General features: G+C 41.6%; 1 protein-coding gene across 1 annotated transcript in view; it reads right to left on the bottom strand.

The window, feature by feature from the left end:
- The window catches only part of LOC144824281 (transient receptor potential cation channel subfamily V member 6-like), a 258,022-nt gene that overhangs the window by 235,473 nt on the left and 9,288 nt on the right, over window positions 1-13,261 (bottom strand). Inside the window, exons 3-5 of the mRNA XM_078683411.1 lie at window positions 11,708-11,805; window positions 8,242-8,364; window positions 4,488-4,628 (exon numbers count right to left, since the gene is read on the bottom strand). Coding sequence (XP_078539537.1) covers window positions 4,488-4,628; window positions 8,242-8,364; window positions 11,708-11,805 — 362 coding nt within the window. The remainder of the gene's footprint in view (window positions 1-4,487; window positions 4,629-8,241; window positions 8,365-11,707; window positions 11,806-13,261) is intronic.

The raw sequence follows: 13,261 nt of genomic DNA, 5'->3' as shown, positions 1-13,261 counted from the left end.
TGGGTCGACCAAATTGGTTCCAAACCCAAATCAGTCAGTCTGATTTGTTTGCAGCTGATTTGTTCAGCTCAATGGGGCCAGCTTTCCAAATGAGGGAGTACGATACCCAATTCTGACAGCAATACAGAAATCGGTTTTAACTAGATGAATCGGCTGTGGGAATCGGACTTCAGGGGGCTGTAGCAGGCCACCTTCACAAGGGGCCCTCTGAATTAGTCACAGGGGGGTACCAATGACTCCCCCCCTTTGCATGCATGCACAGTGTGGTGGGCACCATGTGGTGCCTGCCACAGGGGGCATGATGTTCCCCACCCACCCCTTTTTGCAATGGAAGCCTGTGTACGTGTTCGGTACACAGGCTACCATTGAGTTCAATGGGAGTCCAACCAAACTGAGTCCGCACTTTACGGACACAACCAAATCTGTCATTCTGAGTCATGGAGTGCATCAATCAATCAACTCAGACTTGTAGAGCACGACTTATCACCCATGAGGGTATCCAGGCACTAGGTTCCCGCTGGGATCCTTGCCACAAACCAGGCTCATGAGATCTTTTCTGAATTCCAGGAGAGAGGATGTTGTTCGGATTGAAGGGGAAGGTCGTTCCAGGGCTTGATGGTGAGGTAGGAGAAGGATCTACCTCCACTGTAGCTTTGGCAGATGTGGGTAGTGTGCGCAGAGCTTTGGTGGAAGCTGAGGCAGTGATTCATGTATGAGGGTTTTTGGTCACGGAGGGCCTTGTATCCGTGTATCAGCATTTTGAATTGGCATCTTTTCTCAATGGGTGGCGAGTCGAGGTTCCTGAGGTGCAGGTGATGTGGGTTTATTAAGGGAGGTCGAGGATGAGTTTGGCATCTGAGTTCTGTATTGTCTTAAGCAGGGGTGGCTCCTCCGCTAAGACTGGAGGAACATCACCACACGGCTGTGAGCAGGTGAAAAAGGACAAATAAAATGATAATAATTCATTGTTATTATCAGTTTATTTTTCCGTTGTTGCTCTGCTGGTCATGGGTGGGGTGGGGTTGGGCTGTGTCAGAGGAGCAGGGAGAGGAGTGGTGGCACTCTGTAAGTGCGCATGACAGTTTGTCCGGCCGTCTTGAGCCAGCCAAACATTCATGCGCACTTAGAATGTTCTCCACCAGGCTGTGTTGCACAGCCTGGGTGGAGAACATGACCAGGCTCCCAGTCCCCCTCTGAGCACTGAACCATGGCGCTCAGATCAATCACAATGCTGCTATCAGCAGCATCGTGATTGGCCAGGGGAATCTGGAAGCCTGGGTGCTTCTTGTTCCTTAAGTCCAGGAAGTGGGCAAAGAGGACCAAGAGGTAGAGGCTGACAGACAGGTAAGTGATTTTCTTTTTCATTCCCATGAATGCCCACCCACCCGGTTAGATAGCAGCCGCTGGTCTGGAGTCTCTTCAGGAGTTAGGTGGTGATTCCTGTGTAGACTGTCTTGCTGTTGTCCAGCCTAGGTGACTAGAGCTTGAGTAACAGTTTCCCTGGTGCTCACAGGGAGATATCTGAAGATCTTGCAGTGCATGCAGAGTGAGTGGAAGCAGGCGGAGGAGACCGTTGATCTGGCATTTCATGGTGAGTTTGCTGTCCAAGATGATGCTAATGTTGTGAGAGTGATCTGACAGTGTGGGTTCAAGATCGGAGGGCCACCAGGTGTCATTCCCAAGGGAGGTGGTGTTCCAAAAGATCAGCACTTCTGTCTTGCCTGTGTTGATGCTTCAGGCAGTTGGTCTTCATCCAGTCAGCAGCGCCTATTATGCTGTTGTGGAAGTTGGTTCTCGTGGTTCAGGAGTTTTCTCTGTGAGTGAGAGGATGTGCTGGGAGTAATCTGCATAGAATATGATGTTGAAGCCATGGGTTCTGATGATGTTGGCCAGGGGGTGTCATGTAAGTGCTGAACAGGGTGGTAATGAGGGATGAGCCTTGAAGGACACAACAGATGGTGCTCTTGGGTTTCGAAGTGGAGGGTGAAAGGTGGATTCTCTGGGTTCATCCTGTGAGGTAGGCAGTGGGTGGGGCTGGCAGGAAGCAGGAGGGAGGAAACAGCAGGACACAACTGGTGCAGGACAACAGAACAGACCAAAAGCAAGCAGAATATAAACAAACACATGTGCAGAAACTAATAACCAAAATACTAGGCAACAATTTGAGGCAGCAAGGGGTATCAGACACGAGGAGCTTTACTGGCTTATTCTACGTGGCTGATTTTTTGTCATCATTTGGATAAAAATGATGATATACAGCCAGGGGATGCCATTTCCTGTGAGCTCTTTATATTTACGTAGAGAGTTTTCATTCAGTAAATAAATAAATAAATAAATATGTCAAAGTCCAACTCATTCATAAACCTAAATGAAACCTCGGAGCGATATTTCTTGCATACCGTAAAAAAGAAACTAGAGGTATTACCTCTTGGGAGAAAAATATGGATAGGATAGTACTGTACATGTAAATCTGCTAGCGGGGAAAACTTGCGGTAATCTCTCTATGGAAAATTTAGTAAATGTGGCACAATTACCTTTAATTACTAGTACACTTTTTCCATGCCCATATTTTTTCTCAAGGTGATGAATCATGGCCACTGTATTTGACCAAAGAGCTCCTTCATAAACATAGGCAAGTAATTAAATGCAAGTAAATATTATAGTAAATAATGAGAGTTTGTGAGTAGTTTTAAAGGTTTTTTTTAATTAAAGTTTAAGATTCTCTGATTCTTCATTCATTGGTTATACATCATGAAGGTTAAAGAACTGATAATAAAAAAATAAAGTTTGTGCAGAGCATATCATAATGTGCATACAGAGCATTCCATAAAGGAAAGAATCCTTATTCTAAGTAATGGGGTGCAAGTTATGTCAGTCAGAACCCATAAAGATTTAAAAAATAAAGGCAAGAGTGAGATTAGCAAGAAGCTAAATCAATAATTAATCATTCCAGAATCTCCCATAAAGAGAAATAAAGCATAGAGCAAATAAGCCTTGGCAAAGCCAGTTGGTCAAAGCATGAAGCTTGTTTTGTTTTTCAATAAAAGTCAAACTGGAACATAGCCTGCATCTAATCTGCCCTCATCTAAATCTGTTTTGCTCTCCATCAAGTTCTGCTCTCTCGTCCTTTGTATCTGTTCTCTGCTAATCACCTCTGCTCTGCTCCCTTCAGTTCTGCATCGCAGTCTGAAACTACTAAACTAGGAACGCATTAATAAATCTGTAAAAATGTTGCTTAAAGTATGTTGCATTTTCTTTGTCTCTGCCAATGAAAATCAGCAAACTAAAAGTACATCTCCACCTCCTCCTGCTGGATACTCATCATCCATCAAGCGCTGTTCTCACCGCACATTTGAATCTCATTTAAAATGACTTAATCTCCTAACCTTCTGTTAAAGAAACATTTTATTTTAAATAAACACCTACCATAGCTGCAAAATAACTTATTATTTAAGTAGGAATTATTCAAAAATAATATGATAATACATTTTGAAATGCATGTTCTTTCCTGGTCTCTCTAAGGCAAAGAAATAAATGGGCTTTGCTTTTGAAATATTTTGCCAGCAACTAATAGGATACGGCTCTGAAGTTACATGGTGCAAATTATGCCAGGCATCTCTATTTCTCATGAGAGGCACACTCCTCTCTAAACTTGAATGCCCACTTGGAGCTCCCTGAGCAAGCTAAACCATTAGCTGTTTTCCGTTTTCTATACTTTAAAATGTGTTGTTAATTCAATACAAACCATATGCTAATACTGCACATATGTTTAAAAAAATTGTAAGCTAAAACTACATTCTATATAGTGAGGAAAAAATCTAAACTAGTCACATTGATGTCATACTATAAATGAATTGTGCAAAGTGAAAGCTTCTGGTTTAAAGCCTGTGAAATATTAAATCTCCGTGTTTTCATTTGCAGCGCCAAATGTCTGTGTGTCACCTTTTGAAATGCATTTTTATGTTTGAAGCCTAATTCATATTTTTCATTAGTAGTGCTTAATTCTATAGGAAATGTACACGCCTTCTCAAATCTATGATAAATGAAATATTGAATTACTTAAACCTTATGTTTGCCTAAAATTGCTGTAACTGGCCAAATCCCTACTGCCAAAATGGCATGACTGAACTGATGTTTACCCTTAGGTCCTTAACCCCTTGCATGCTGATGACGGCCCGCATCCGTCATGCACTACGGCACTCGTGTGCTGATGACGGCTGGGGTCCGTTATAAACCCGCCCACTTGCGATTTTGCCGCACAGGCGCAGAATCGCGGCAGCATGCAAGGGGTTAAAGCAGGGGTCTGTTTATACTTATTGTCTGAAGAACAGAGAAAGCGGTTGCGGTCAAATCTGCGCAAAGATGATCAATGTAAATTGTTTACTTTATTTTCTGATTACAACCTTGTGTACAAAGGATCAATGATTAAAATCACTATCAGAAAAGTGAAATAGAGCAGAGGATGCATCCTTCAGTTTGCTGCTCACCGAAATAGAATGACTTGTGGCACTGAAATCTGAAGAAGCTACCAGTGGCCTGAGGTGATGAAACATTTCCTCCGCTCTCGATCATGGCTTTGACCAGGCTGAGGTTCTGGTTTACCACAGCGATGTGGAGTGCTGTCTGCCCTGAAACCCAAAGAAAAAAAGAATTGTAGTTAAAACAACCAGGTGTCATTTTCTGAGCAATAGCCTTGAGGCACCTGACATGTGTGCCTCCAGTTAACCCTTGGAGGTCCAATTCATATCGAAGAGCATAGCGCTTCTGCTGCAGTTACTGCTCACTCACAATATTACATAATGGTAGCACTACGTGCTACACTTAATGGTTGAGTGAGATTTCTATTCTCTCCCTGCACTGTAACTTATCTGATTGTGTTTCTATCATTAAGTGGTGCAAATGGAATATTGTATACGGAATTGTACTGTGAAAGAGCGTGGGCTACTATATTGTAGCAGGCAAAAGAGAATTCATCCTCGTGAAATACAGGTTCATGTACCTCATGACGTCTTCAACATACCTGTTACTTGTGAAAACAAACCCTTTGTTAGTGCCTTGGGTACAGGCGGGCAGATTTACAAGGACTGGCGCATCGCTGCTTTCCGCAGGGAGGTGGCAGGTAAGATGTGTCACGCACGTTTACACTTGCGCCACCACAGATGTGCCACATTTACAATACAGCGCATCGTGGCGCATCGTGGCGCAAGGATATACAGATGTGTGATGTATCTGATGGCGTAAGGGCGGCCCATTGCTGGAGCCGTGTCACAAGCGCAACGCAACTCCAACAACGCTCAGGGGCTGCCCATACCTAACATGCTGCGTCACACCTTATGCCTGCTTCAAGCAGGCGCAGGGTTTTGACGCAGCGGCGTCGGAAAAGTGGCTCAGCAAAATCTTGTAGATTTCACTGCGTCACTTTTCCGAGGCTTTTTCCGACAGAACGCCCACCCTGCATACATTAAACCTGATGCAGGTTTAATGTGGCGCATGGCTTTACTACGGGACGCATCTCCCTAGATGCGTCACGTTGTAAATATGGCGCAACATGGCGCATGGTTTACACTGCCGCTGCATGACAGAAGTGACGCAACAGCAGCGTAAATGTGTCACAAGGGGCTTGTAAATCTGCCCCAGGCTGTTTAGTTTCTGAAGGTTTGCATGATCCTGTAGAAGGACTGAGGTCCCTTCTGTTGACTTCGTAAATAAACTCTTATCAAGCAGGTTACAGGATTTTGTTGGCACTTAATAGGCTATGCTATTCTTTTAAATCATTTCCCGACCCCTTTATCTGTTTCTCAGTAGCCATCTTTTTGTGGGCCTGCATGAGAAAGAGAAAAGTGCTAGGCTGCTTGAAGTTCTAATTGACGTAACCATGAATTAAATGTAAATATATTATTTGGTCACAGTCGAAGAGGCACTCAAAGCTCCTTAAGATTCTAAGGGCCAGATGTATGACCCTTTCATTTAGCACCTCACAATTTGCGACTCATAGCGAGTCGCAAATTGCAAGGCGCTAAATTAAATGTAAAACAGTGATATTACACTGTTTTGCGATTCCCAATGGCGTCGCAAATTGCGAGATTCATTAATATTAATGAGCCTCTCGCAAATTGCGAGCCCATTGCGAATGGTGGCCTGCTGGGGTCAGCACACCAACATGTCTGGGACAGCTTTTTTAATAAAGCAGTTTTTTTTTTAATGCAGCCCGTTTTCCTTAAAGGAAAACGGGATGCATTTAAAAAAGAAAAATGAAACTTTTCAGTATCATTCTTTTAAGGGCAGTCTGCTCTTAAAAAGTATTTTCCAACATACTTACAAAGGGGAGGGGGTCCCATGGGGACTATGAGTAGGTGGTAAACTGCAAGTTTTTGGCAGTCGCAAATGCTATTTTGTGAGTCAGTGACTCGCAAAATAGTATTTGCGAGGATCTCCCGTTTGTGGCCGCAAATAAAAGTCGTATATCTGGCCCTAGATTGTTTTATATGGGTTTTTAAAATATTGCTTGTATTTGCCTACCACATGGGGTGCTTGATGAATGTGTGCTTTTATGATCTGTTTTTAAAGAGATCGAATAAAGATTTTATCGATTGATTGATCAATTGACTATGCTATCATTACATTTCTGGCTGCATCTGTGCAAGGAGACCCAGAGTCAATCTTTGGCAAGATGCCAGGGACCTCCATCAGTTTCCAGCGAGGAAGGCCCTGAAGGATTGTGAGACCATACTGGCCCCTTCAAAAGTTCCCCTAATGCAGGAGGTTTTAAATTGCAGACCAGCATGAGTAGCCCCGAGTGAGACATGTGACAAGCCAAGTGAATGTTCTCTCATTTACATTTGGAATTCATGTCCCCAACAGAATATTTGGGGGCATATTTACAAGGGCATGGTACCACAGGAACGTGACTTTTAATGACGGTCCTGTGGCACAATGCCCTGCTCCATACAAAGAGACATTAAGCCACTTTTTGTGGCTTAGCGGTGCTTTGTACATATGGTACCCTTTCACACAGGTATCTGCGTGAAAGGGGCATGCAATGGGTGTTGTTGTGGGATTTGTACTGCAACACCCATTGCTTTTCGATGCTGCCCCGATTCACTTGGATACATAAATATGAGCCATCGCCAAAAACAAATGCTATGCAATAGGAGGTGTTAGAATGGGGCAACGAGGAGATATAATTTTATTTTGCCTTGTTTTTGCTTTTTCTATGTGTGCTTCATTCTGCAGTATACTTAGAAAGAGCAAAATGCCATTAACCTCTTTAGTGCGGGCGGAATTCCGCCCGTACGCTGGGATTTGCTCATTCCCATGTTTCATGACGAGCTGGGCTCGTCATGAGCGTGCGAGGAGGCTACCTCATGACGAGCCCAGCTCGTCATGAGCGTCGAAGGGGTTAATGTTTGTTTATGTGCAGGAAGGCCTCCCTTCCTGCACATAAACAATCATTAAATAATGACGATTTGCTACTTCTATGTGTGCAGTATTCTGCGGCACACATAGAAGTATCAAATCACCATTATTGTTTGTTTACTTCCTACACATAAACAATCATTCCATACAACACAGGCATCCTTGCACTATGGTGCAAGGGTGGTTGCATTGGCGCTAGGCGGATAATCTTTGTGCCAGTGCTAAGGGAGAACACAGGGGTGTGCCGTATTGTAAATATGGCGCATCACTGCGCTTTGGAAATGCCGGAGCACGGTGCTGCTAAATTGGTGCAGCTTCCTGCTGCCACATTTCCTTGAAAATATGCCCCTTGGTTATTAGGGAATGAGGGACAGAACATATTTTGTGCAAAACGCTGGTTCTTAAACTTTTTTACCATTTACTGTGTCCTACAAATGATATGAAGTAAGGCACTAAAAGTGCTCTAAAGTGATATGCACGTACCAATGATTTATATCAGCGTGGATAAAGGTTGGTCAAAAGAGGGAACCGGTGTTTAAACTAGTTTTCTTTCAAACTCTTGAGCAAGGGTGACAATTTTAGCTGGTTGTGAACTTGTTAGTAAGATGCACTCCTGCAATCAATGCGGGTTCTTTCTGCCTATTTCAAAGACACTCTTCAGGCTGGTTCATGCCAACAAGGTGAAATTATCCCACATGTAATTTTTTCTCAGTTAGTGAAAGGAAACCTGTCTTCCCAATGATACTTAATCACTCCCAAGACAACATCTCTGGTTTCATAAGCAGGCCATGCTCATTCTAGGAATTAATGCTTCCCAATTCATACCTTCATACAATTCTGACATCATTGGCTCATTGACAAGATTAGGAGCTGCCTCCAGAATGACAAGAGCTGCCTCAAAGTTATCGTATAGTGCAGCAACATGAAGAACTGTCTCACCAACCGCACCTGCAGATACAGTAAACAGAGAGTTATTCAGAAGAAAGGCAAAGATAGCAAACGGTGGAAAAGAGAAAAAATAGATTATTGGTAGGCAGCGAGAGAAAGCAATTATTACTAGAACCACAGAGCAAAAAATGAACACAGATATGATGGCAGTTAGCAACCTTGGTTACACTGGCCTATAGGATAATCTGGCAGTGCCAGATGGGCCAGTCTGACAGATCAGTGGTAGGACGGTTTTGTGGTGGCATGTGGGGTGGTGTAAACATCTTTAAAGACCAGAAAGCAGTGGCAAGAAGCACTATGCCGGTTGTGGATGCTGTTATCTCATCACTTGAAGCATGATGGGCCTACTGCACTTTGTTGGAAGAAGAACATGTTTGACCTAATGCCCGAAGTGGCCAGGGGCATGCCGGGGCGCGGGTCCCTTGCTCCCTGTGCCACGAGTTCCAAGCTCTAACTCACTGATGAGGCTAGTAAAGCTGAAACCAGTCTGTAGCTCCCTGTTTTCCCTCCTGGAGGAGGCATCAGCTGATAGTTATCCCCATGAGGAGCTGGGTCAATAATAATTTTCCTAAGGCGAACCTCTGTTTAAAAGACTGTGACAGAACACGTAAAACAGTGGAATATAATTCTACCCAGAGGGATTGTGAATGGTTTAGGGCCTGATTTAAATCTTGGCAGATGGGTTACTCCATCACAATGGTGACAGATATCCTGCCCTTCAAAATATAAATCCCCTGGATTATAGTAGTATTCATATTTCGGCGGACGGGATAACCGTCAGTGTTGTGATGGAGTAACTCATCGGCCGAGAACTAAATCATGCCCTTAGTCAATTTGCTTTTTTTTTATTTAAATGTTTTTATTAACAGCACGAGAAAGTATATTTATAATGTTTACATCATACATTTTGGCAAAAATAAATTAAAAAACAGAAAAATAAGATAAAGAATATAGTAATTACAAATTCATACACATATAGAATTCGACCAAGTGCAAAGAGGATGGTCAATTAGAAAAAAAAGGCAGAAAACAGCATATATCAGAGAAGACAATATAGAGTTTTGACTTTAACATCCATAGGCAATCTAAAATATTAAACAAAATTATTCAAAAGTCCCCCAAATTCTATCCAATTTCATCAGTGATCGTACTCCCCTATTTTTTGCTAGTGTGGAGTCCATGGTGTAAATTTCTTTAACTAAAGACCACCATTCCATAATGTGAGGTGCTTTAGGAGATATCCATGCCCTAGCAATGGTCAATCTAGCACACGCGAGTAAAATATTTATTAAATCTGTCTGTGGGCTAGTCAATGGTTGGATACCTAATAATACCATCGTTACAGTAAGAGGAGAAAATGTAATACGTTTTTGATTCAAAACATTTTCTAGTTCAGACAGTACTGGACACGAAAAAAGCATATGTTCTAAGTCAGCCGCTATTTGATCACACTTAGGGCATTTAGACCGGTCGGTTATTAGGCTATTTAAGGACCATTTTGATATTCTTTGTGGCGTGTAGTATAGAAGACATATAGTTTTATATAGTTGAAGCCTGAGACTAGAGGACTGTACTAAATTATTAATACTACAAAGAGAAGCAGATATCTTATTAGCAGTTATATTAGTACCTAATTTGGTGCTCCATTTCATAGCAAGTTTCACACAGTCATCCGCCTTGTAGAGGTTAAGGCATTTATAACCCTCGCTAATTAATGATTTAGTCTTTACTGAGTAAAATCAGTTCCATATATCTGAATCAAAGATTTCCTTCATGTTCTGCTTGCGTAAAAAAAATCGCGAGTTTGCATATACTTAAACCGCATGGTTTCAGTTAGTTTATAAAGAGCTTTAAGTGTTCCAAAATCCATAAAACCATCAGCGCCATAGAGATCCCCTAAAGTTTTTATACCAGAGTTAGCCCATATATTGCCCAGTCCATCATTAAAAATCCCAGGAAGTCCCGGATTGCCCCACAACGGCAATTTAGGGTGAAAAAAAGAAGTTTTACATATAGTCAAGATCAAAAAACAAATTCTCACAGTCTCTCTGGCCCTTAGTCAATTTGCAAGCATTTCGTCCATTGTCCATCACTTTTGTGTCCTTGCTTAGTTAGACAATAGCAAAAGTAATAAAAATCATCAACTTTAAGAAAAAAATGTGAATTGTTATGAATAGAAACATTCTTACTCTCCATTCAAATAATGTGATAAATGTGATAAAAAAATTCTTATGTTTGATAAATCTATTTTTAAAATGGCAAACACATTTTGCTATCTGTTACTTGATAAATTAATCCGTCAAACAGTGATCTGGCATAAATTAAGCACCGTTTTAGGGGGAACACGTTGAATCCTTTCATGTCCCGGTTTGTCAGAAAGAAACGTTATGTACTGTGGATGAATTTAACGAGGCTGCACATTTGTGGTAGAGTGTTTCTCTGCATATGAACAATAGACCCAGAGTAGTGGTTTCGTATTTTGCTCCAACTGCTAAGGCTGCGCAGCCCCTAGCACACAGTTGGTGTGAGATGCCAAACTCTGTTCTTCAGACTTTCTACTTTTGGAATAAGATATGTAATGGTGGGCTTACAGCTACTAACAATCAGAGGCTTTTTATGAAACAGTTTCGTTAATACTTCACCTTTCTCAAAACGTCATCAATGTGACAACAATTTTTCTTAATTCTTCTAGAATATTCGTCTGAAGGAAAATCATTGTCAGTAGGACGGATTTCATGAATTGGAGGTTGGTCTTCATGGGATTGATGTGATGTCTCTTGGGTTGGCTGACTGTATTTTGTGTGCAGCTGTTTGGTGTGACGTGTCGCTGAGTATCTAAAGTCACCACGGATCTGCAGTCTCAGGGTTTTTTTTTCACCACGGCCAGTTCGTTGTCAAAGTGTCAGCATATCACATTGGAAAAAAAAATGCTATAATGAATCTAAATGGGAGTTTTTCACTCAGTTGTGAATTATCCTAGAACGTCAGCCTGCTTCCGGCCTCCATGGACCAACACCTCACACACTCTTCCAATAGTTGTAGCCATCGTTTAGACAAAAAACCTGGGAGGACAAAACTGTCCATCTTTTGTGTGACTGGTGTACAATCTTCTCCTTCAGTGAAGTGTCAATTTTGAAACATCTGCCTTGTCATTTCCCTCGCAAACTCTGAATATGTAATTAGCTGTTCCCTCAAATAAATGCTAAAATACATAACAAAAGAATGGTACTATAGATGAGAAACACACGATAAGAGAAAGATCAGAATCTTCTATTGTGTTCTTTTTCACGAAATGCAACCTGAAATGTTCTGTCTCAATCAGTACTGATTCCATATATTTTACCTCTAGCATACAGATCAGTGGATTTGCAGTCGAGCAACTTTCGGATGGCTTGGGCGTTGTTCTCCTTTGCAGCCAGAAATAATGGCGATTCACAAATCCTTCAAAAGGGAGAAGACTTCAGATGAATAAACTGAATATGTAAAATAAGGTATCATCTCTATGAGGTATGCGATAAACACTTCAGAATAAATGCAGAAATGTAGCTCGACTCCGTTATTAAAGTCCCTCGTGCCTATACAGCTGATTTTCACTTCACTATTCTGTAACATGTCACAGACATATAGAGGCAACTGCATTATTGTTCTATGTCTAAGAAACCATATGCCATCTTTGTTTTTATGAAATGTATTTTTATAGTATTTCAAGTCTTTTTTTAATAGTACATTTTTCACACTGAATGGAACTGACTGCAAACACTGGTAGCCGCTTGCGGCCACATTGTATTTTTTGTCAACCTCAGAATTAGTTATTATGAGTGAGTCAATCCACCCAGCTTCACAATATTCGTATGTGCAGCATACTGCCCCACAAAGCTCTATCTCGCCAGCACCAATATTACTATAGTAACACTGATTTCTAATCATAGACCAAGTACATGTTAAGTGAACACATTGTTGTGTGCTTGCACTAATATATTAAATACATTCATCAATCATTCAATCAATCTAATGGTTTAAGAATAGAAGAAACAGAAGAGCAGGGCCACCACTGACACTGCTCCCAATGGTGGCAGGATTTTCTTTCTATTAGAGGAGAACACTTTTTATTTTCGGAAGAGGTGAAGTGAACAGGTTAAGGATCCTTTAATCCACTTGGAAAATTGTTTTGGAAATGGGGCTTTTTCTAAATACATACATTTTTGTTTAGTGTTCGTAGAGCACTGCAGTCACACTCAATACACAAGTCTGAGAGTAAATACTGATCTGCAATCTTTAAGTTCTCCATACTTCTCTTCCTACAACTGTCTCTGTCTACCTATTTCTAACTCTTCAATCACAACCTCACTTATCTCTTGCTATATCTGTCTTCTTCCCTGCCTAGCTCATCCCTCTATACTTCTCTAGCTCCCTTTAATTTATTCTTACCTTCTCCTGTGTCCTTTGCATCTCTCTATCTCTCCCCTCTATCACACCTTTCTCTACCTCCTGTCTCTCTATCCCCCTATATTATTTTATCTCTTCTTTCTTTGTCTCAGCAATCATTAACTCAACAATTGTCTCTCTACATCACCTCTCTGCCTCTCCTGCTGTCTACTTCTGTTGCCCCTACCATTCTCAACCACACTTTCTTTGCCTCAATCATCTTTCTGTCTCATATTGCTCAAAATACTTCACCTCAACTTTTCAACTATTTCTTTCCCTTTTCATATGACTCTCGACCTCTCTACATCTCCATGCACCTTCCCCAGTCTATTTTTCTCTATGTTTATTTACTTCACCCCTTTTTAAAAAACATTTAATACACCATCTCTATCCCACCTCTATTAACCTGTCTCTCACCTCTGCCTCTCTACCACTGCCTCTCTACTGGTATCCTACTCTCTCTACCTCAACT

The sequence above is a fragment of the Lissotriton helveticus genome, chromosome 3_1, assembly GCF_964261635.1.
Source record: "Lissotriton helveticus chromosome 3_1, aLisHel1.1, whole genome shotgun sequence".
NCBI classification, from domain to species: domain Eukaryota; kingdom Metazoa; phylum Chordata; class Amphibia; order Caudata; family Salamandridae; genus Lissotriton; species Lissotriton helveticus.
The sequence above is the reverse complement of the archived record's forward strand: the minus strand, read 5'-3'. Positions and strand labels throughout refer to the sequence as shown.